Source organism: Pimephales promelas, chromosome 5 (assembly GCF_988280905.1).
Source record: "Pimephales promelas chromosome 5, fPimPro1.hap1.1, whole genome shotgun sequence".
Taxonomy (NCBI): Eukaryota; Metazoa; Chordata; class Actinopteri; order Cypriniformes; family Leuciscidae; genus Pimephales; species Pimephales promelas.
In genome coordinates this window covers 38,611,759-38,618,898 of record NC_142773.1, presented here as the reverse complement: position 1 = coordinate 38,618,898, position 7,140 = coordinate 38,611,759, and the positions used below count along the sequence as shown (strand labels likewise).

Genomic DNA, 7,140 nt, shown 5'->3' with positions numbered 1-7,140 from the left:
TAGTAGACCATCCGGGTATCTTTGAAACACTCATTTCAACATTTTACGATTTGGGACGTACTAATTCTATTTTCGAATACTATTTAGGACGGATTGTATGCGAATTGGGATGCAGGGAATGAGAGAGTGAATGAGTGCAGGTGTGAGAGTGTGTAACCACAAGAGGGAGACAGAGAAGGAGGAGAGAGCCAGGATCATTACAAACTCTAAAAAACTCCCAGTCTCTTCTGCAAGTATTTCAACTTTTGAAATTTGAAAAAAAAAAAAAAAGAAGTTGAGTTAGTTAACAGTTATAAATATTTGGGCATAATCATTTATTCTAAACTATGTTTTAAAAATCATGTTAACAATCTGGTTTCTAAGCTTAAGATAGGCCTATAAAGCTTGGCTATCTTTACAGATCAAAATCATGCTTATCCATCCACGCTAGAAAATATCTGGTGATGGCCACTTTTCATCCCATATTAGACTATGGTGACTTGATATATATGAATACTTCTGCCCAATGTTTGAGAAAACTGGATGTAGTGTATCATTGTGCATTACGATTTTTCACTGGTTGTGGTTATAGGACACATCATTATATAAAGGATACAATGATTAAAAGGCTAAATGGCCCTCTCTTTATGCAAGAAGGTACTCACTGGCTATGTTTCATTTATAAAGTACTTCTTGGTCTAGCTCCTACCTATTCGAGTGTCCTTTTAACAAAAAATCACGGCCATTATGGATTACGTTCAAATGATTTATTAAACTTGGTGGTCCCCGGTGTCAAAACTGAATTAGGCAAAAAAAGTCTTTATGTTTGCAGCACCTTCAGCCTGGAACCTCCTTCAGAAATCATTAAAAATGACTACTTTTACTTCTTATAAACACTTTGTTTCAATGCTGAAGAATAGGGAGCAGGAGGAAATTGGTCAGTGTAACTGTTCATAAAATTGTATTGTTTTTTTTTTTTCAGCACAGGGTCTTTGTGATATATATGTATGTGTATTTGATGTGTATTTATTTGTTTTTATATATGTTGAAATGTGTCTTTTTATGCATTTTATGCTGCATCTTGGCCAGGTCTCTCTTGTAAAAGAGATTTTTAATCTCAATGAGTTTTTTACCTGGTTAAATAAAGGATAAATAAAAAATAAATAAAAAATCATGACACCAAACAGAATAAACATTTTGATTTGAACAAATGATGCTTCATTTCAAAACAAGTTTCAAATAAAAAATATTTTAAATGCTGTTTAAGTACACGGCAGTAGATGGGTTGAAGATGAAAAGGTTTTCAAGCATCAAAATTAAATAAAAGATAGAATTTCCTGTTTAAATTATAATTTTCCTAGCAAAAAAAAAAAAATACTATCAAACATTTTTACTAAGATTTACAGAAGACACCCAGTAAAATGTTTTTAGTTTAAGTCTGGTATCATTAAATTAGTTTTAATAATATTCCTGAATAAATGATGGCAGAAGCAGATGTAGAAATATAATAAGCATTTGATTCTTCTGTTCTGATGCTCTCAGTTCTCCTTAATAATACAAATATTAATTTTAAAAAAATGAATAATACTAACAATAAATGAAAATCACCCTTTGATCACATCAGCGACTGGAATCCATCCAAACTTGAAAGTCAATAGGATTTTCTTTTTTAAACTGAAACAATTCCAAACTTACACTGAAGACAGAGAGTGATCAAATCCTATAAGAGAATCTCAGACAGCCTTATATAATCATAAAGCTCCAACCTCTCAAATAAAAAAATTATCTTACTCTCACTAATTAACTGTCTTCGAACCAGTCCAGAACAAAATAAAGCACGTGATTTCTGAGAAACCTCTCCTGTTCAGGTAACCTCTGTTCCTGGGAGGAGGGACAATACATGTTGGGGTTATCTTTAGGTCACATTTAGACCTCTGGATTTTTGTTACTATGACAGACAGGGTCGTAAAAATTTTAATTTTCACATTTTAATTCTATTGTCACGGTGTGGTGCAGAAGGAAATGAGGAGTCCAAAGTTTCAAAGCAAACTATTACTGACAATAAAAATTCAATCAGGTAGCATATGGCAGAGGTAGGGGACGGACACACACACACACACACACACACACACACACACACACACACACACACACACAGATGCACTATGGAAGTAAAATAAATGTTTTTGAAACAAAAAAAGCCTGCCAAATGTTTTTGACAGACAACAAAAAAGCCTGATGAATTGCACTATTTGAAAAAAATATGCATTGCATTTTTATGGGCTGAAATTCAGCATGATTGAATATTTTAATTGTGAATATTTCAATTTAAAACACATTTTCATTATTAAAAATTCAATAATCCATGTTCACCTTTCATATTTCACAAATATCAAAATATTCAAACTGTTTAAATATACAACCTATAATATTCAACAGGCAATTTTTGGTCCATTTTATTTCACTTTGCAAATTCGCTTACACAAATTCAGTGGTTTAAATTCGACAGCAAATTTAATGTTGACATCCAGGAACAGCAGGGAAAGCAGTAGATTAGGGCGGCTACTGAGCATAATCTCCATCTGCTGTTAGTCGACTTCACCAGCAGGTGGTGCAACCGCGTGTTGTTGACGAAGACCAGAGCAACAGTTAAATACATTCATTTATTAATTCATTATAACTAATTTACAGCAATTTAAGTGTATTGTGTATATTTTATTATCATTATTATGATGGCTGTTTTGTGTTAAATTTAGTGTCTTCACGGTTACTTTTCCTGTTTAACCAACATGAATCTTTCTCTACCGTGAACGAGGTTATAATGTTATTCCCCCGATGCGGATGTACAGATCCAATGTTGCATTTGAGCATTTGAGTTTGACATGTAAAAGTTATTTCTCTTGGTTGTTTAATTGCCTTAAAAGGATAGTTTACTTTGAACTTAATTTTTGGTAACGTTATATTTTAGCTTGCTTACCTCAAGATGTGGGTGTCTTTGTTTCCACAGTAGTTTCAATTTTTATATTTTTAGGTGAAACCGTTCTTGTCTGTCAGTCATATAGTGCAGAAAACGAAAAGAGCGGTTTGTGTGAGAAAACGAACAGTATTTATTCCGTTTTTACCTCTTGTAACCTAACCACGGCGTACCAAGTGATCTGAGGACGCGGGAGCTTCGGTCTGCGCAAGCGCCGAAAGTGATTTAAATATGGTTGTGAAAAAAACATAACGTTGTCTGTTGATATATTGAAATTGTCTTCCATTGCGATTTCATGTTTATCTAAATATGTTTAGATCTTCACAGTGAAAGGTAACACTTCCGAAATAAATCTCGGTGTAAATAATCAGTGACGTAGCCTACACGCGCGAGAGATCACTTCCGGGGCTTGCGCAGACCGAAGCACCCATAGATATATCCATAGATATGAAAATAAAGGCCTTATATATAAAGCCTTTATATAGATATCCTATCTATGGATATATCTATGGAAGCACCCACGTCCTCCGTTCACTTGGACGTGACTGTGGTTACAAGTGGCAAAAACGATATAAATATTGTTTGTTTTCCCGCAGAAACCGCTCGTTTCGTGTCTTAGGCCATCAATGTGTACTTACATTTACGAGTCATTAAATCATGTTTAATTTGGACTTCTCTGTGCATGCTTTTGAACTGTTGTGGTCGGTATTTTGTAGATTTAAATGATCTTTCCTCAAGCAATTTTTATTTGATAACTGATGAGGTTGTTCATTCTTTTTTTAATTGTATATTGTATATGTTGTATGTATATAATGTAACTAACACAAACACACAGATGCAGCAAGTTAACTTAAAAGTTTTGAATTTGATCTTCAAGAAAGGTCCACTGAAGGATGGTAAAGGATGACAATGTTTGGTTTTATTTAAATTTAGCAATATTTCATGCACTGACTATACATCAACATCCTAGAAACAAAAACAAAAAACAAGAAAGGACATGTCTATTGATTTTATTTGAGTAGCAATTTATAGAAATTATGTTTTAATTAATAGGCAGCCAATACTATCAAGGCGCATTATTAATATCTCAGTGTTCTTGACAATAAGCTTCAATGGGATATGTTAGTTAGCCGATCATATACTGTAGTAATAACTTTCCTGTAATGACCACAACATAAAGCTTCTGATGTTTTATAGAGCTTTCATCGAAAGTGTTATATTATTTGTTATGGAAATGCTACAGGCACAGAAGAAATCAGTAAGGTGGTAGCAATGGCAAGGAAATTGTCATTGCATAAACGAGCATAGAAAGTGTCAAGTTAAATAAGAAAAATAATATCATGAATGATAAGAGGCATCTTCTCACCTCTGCTTTTAAGCTGATGCCATCAGTAATTTTTACTCCATAGTAAGAGAAACAGATTCAAATGGTCTTTCCTCAAGCAATTCAAATCTTTTTTAATTTTTGATAACTGATGTTTTGGTCATTCTTTAATTGTATATGTTTATTTATGCATTGTGTGACCTCTGATCTTACTCACACTTTCAAAGTGCCTCTAATGAACCACTGACAATTTCGAAATAACTGGTTTGTAAATAATGCTATACTTCATTAAGAAATGCTAAATTGATCATTAATACAATTATTAAACACATTACAGATATGCTTTTAAAACAAGAATAAAGCATTTATAGCTGTATTTATATACTGCTTAATGTAGTAATGCTTCATAAATGATGAATTGACTGTTTACTAATGATTGATAGCATGTCGTTATTATGAAGTTACCAAAAGTTCCTTGTAAGCAGCCTGTTAAACAGCTACAGTCTCAGAGCCTTTCTAGGACAGCAAGCCATTCAAACCATAGAGAAGTGTGAACGCCTAGAGGAGCACTGCTGATTATAGGTTTAAACACACGCACACACACACACACACACACACACACCTAGGTCCCTTGGTCAAAAATGTAACAGATGTAAAAAAAAAAAAATACCACAAATCACCAGAGCGTTTTTTAGCTGATTTTAACATGTTTTGAAGCATGACCGACAGGGGACTTGAAAAATGTCCCCACTTGGGTCGGCTGTCCCCTGTTGGTGAGTGTGGTAATGACACGAAGGTCCCCACTTAAATAGGTCGACGAATACACACACGCGTGTGTTTAACTCCACATAGCTGTTTGATGTTTATTATGCCTTTTTTGCTGCTAACTGGGTTGCTATGGTTACAGATGATTGATTCCTCACTGCAGTGTAGGATTAGAGTATTGATTTGTGATGTCACTTCCTGTGGAGAGCATCTGTTGTTCTGATAGCTGGAGTTTATCATGAGGTCATGACCTCTGCATGTGAAGTTCACAGTACAGGAGTCACTGCTGGAGTTTGAGTTTACAGTCAGAACAGGAGCGTCCACAGCGTCTGAAACACACATTTACTCCAAAATCAGAATCACACCCAGCACAGTGATGTAAAAAGGTTAAAATACTTGTTTTGTTGAATAAAGACCACAGTCGTGAAGTGACTCAGTACACATTCAAATACGAAGTCAACAAATGAGTTTTAAAGCCACATTATTTATCTGTTTTCTTTATTTAAAGGTCTAAGGAAAGGACTCCAATGGTGTTGTTTTTTGCTTTAATTAAAGTTGCAGAAAATAACGTAATGAATTAAAAAAATGTGCCACAAGCTGGTTTCAACCGGTTTCAACGTGCACATAATATAAATGTAAAAGTTAAACATAAATTACTCATAAATTGTTATTTATGCAGAACACATTAAATCACACAATGAAATGAGACTCACCTATAACAGATACTCTGTATGTAACAATATTTTCCTCTGATTCTCCACTTGTTCTTGCTGTATAGAGTCCACTGTCTGTCTTCTGCATGTTCTTCAGTGTGAGAGAGAAGCTTTCATCATTGAAATCCACTCTGTCCTTGTAGGAAGGGTGAAGTCTGAATGTTTTAGATTCAATCATGTATTTAACTATATTCTGTGATTTATCATTTGTCCAAGATAAAAGATCAAACTCTGGTAGATTTTGTGTCTGTATATCCAGTTGAACAGAATCTCCCGTCTTCACAAACACAGAGATCTCAGCACTGAACCCTGAGGAGAGAGAAACACGTTCAGCAGATTTTGGATTTGGACCCATTTTACACCTCCATCTTACTCCATCATCAACTCACTTCAGAATCTAAATAAATAAATCATAAAGTTCAATAGTTCAGTAATTTGTTGGGCTGTGCTCACAGTATAGATGTGGTATAAAGACACCAGAAAGAAGTCTGATTACAACATGCAGCATTGAGACTTTGGTCAAAGACACAAAGAATCAACCGGACCAATCAACTGTCATATACTGTATGTTTTATTGTTTTGATATCATCACCAGCTGACTTAATTTAGTTAAGCATATCAGAGAGAAGCTCAATCCATGAATAAAAAAAAACTTGTTTCATGATACATGGATCATGAAATATACGCCTAACTAAAATATATCTAATAAGTTACTGTATAACGTTAAGGGCTTTAAAGCATCAGCAGTATCACTTTATGTTTTAACCCCTGAAAACCTGGTGTAAACAGATTTACATTTGTTTTTCAATCCCTAATGTAACAGAAATGATTCTTTAGCACTTAGTAGAGGCGAATCACTAGTGCTTTAGTTTCTCATCAGGAGCAGATCCTGTTCATCAGATGCAGAACTAGATCATGATGCTTTATACGACATAAAGCACTAGAACAAGACATTTCAGTTATTTATACACATTTAATAACTGAGTGTATTACCTGTGGTACAGATGAGGAGAAGAACGAAGGATGCAAGCAGACGATCTACTGCCATTGTAACAAACATCAAGATGGCTGAAGTTTTATTTAAAACAGGAAGTTGAATAAGTGTGAAATGACGCCCATTTAACCTCATAACTCTCACCAGCTCAGCTTTTGTTACGATCCTCAGCTGGACAATAATTAGTTTAGTTATATCAGTTAGATCTAATATTAATGCTTCTAAAACTAAAACAACATGGTAGGCTAGGAGATGTTTAAGAAAGATACAGGACAATTTAAGAAAGTTACAGCACTTTAATAACCAGCAAATGAGACTATGAGTATGAAAACTGAAAACAAACATTGGTTTGGACCAGTCACAGAAAACATTCCAGCATCCAACAATACAC

The 7,140-nt window shown here is 34.3% G+C and overlaps 1 protein-coding gene and 1 long non-coding RNA gene across 2 annotated transcripts in view; both read right to left on the bottom strand.

The window, feature by feature from the left end:
* The window catches only part of LOC148981493 (uncharacterized), a 139,530-nt gene that overhangs the window by 111,159 nt on the left and 21,231 nt on the right, over nt 1-7,140 (bottom strand). The gene's annotated exons all lie outside the window — the stretch shown is intronic.
* Nucleotides 4,969-7,094, bottom strand: LOC120482472 (CD48 antigen). The gene is made up of 3 exons (XM_089131494.1): nt 6,749-7,094; nt 5,756-6,064; nt 4,969-5,371 (listed from the first exon to the last, which is right to left on the bottom strand). Exons 1-3 carry the CDS (start codon nt 7,092-7,094, stop codon nt 5,082-5,084), a joined length of 945 nt encoding a protein of 314 aa, XP_088987620.1. The 3' UTR covers nt 4,969-5,081.

Coding starts and splice junctions, on each gene's coding strand:
- LOC120482472 (XM_089131494.1), bottom strand. CDS start 7,094: ATGTTTGTTTTCAGTTTTCATACTCATAGTCTCATTTGCTGGTTATTA. Junction 6,065..6,748: donor TCTCCTCATCTGTACCACAG/GTAATACACTCA, acceptor CTCTCTCCTCAG/GGTTCAGTGCTGAGATCTCT. Junction 5,372..5,755: donor ATACAGAGTATCTGTTATAG/GTGAGTCTCATT, acceptor TGTGTGTTTCAG/ACGCTGTGGACGCTCCTGTT.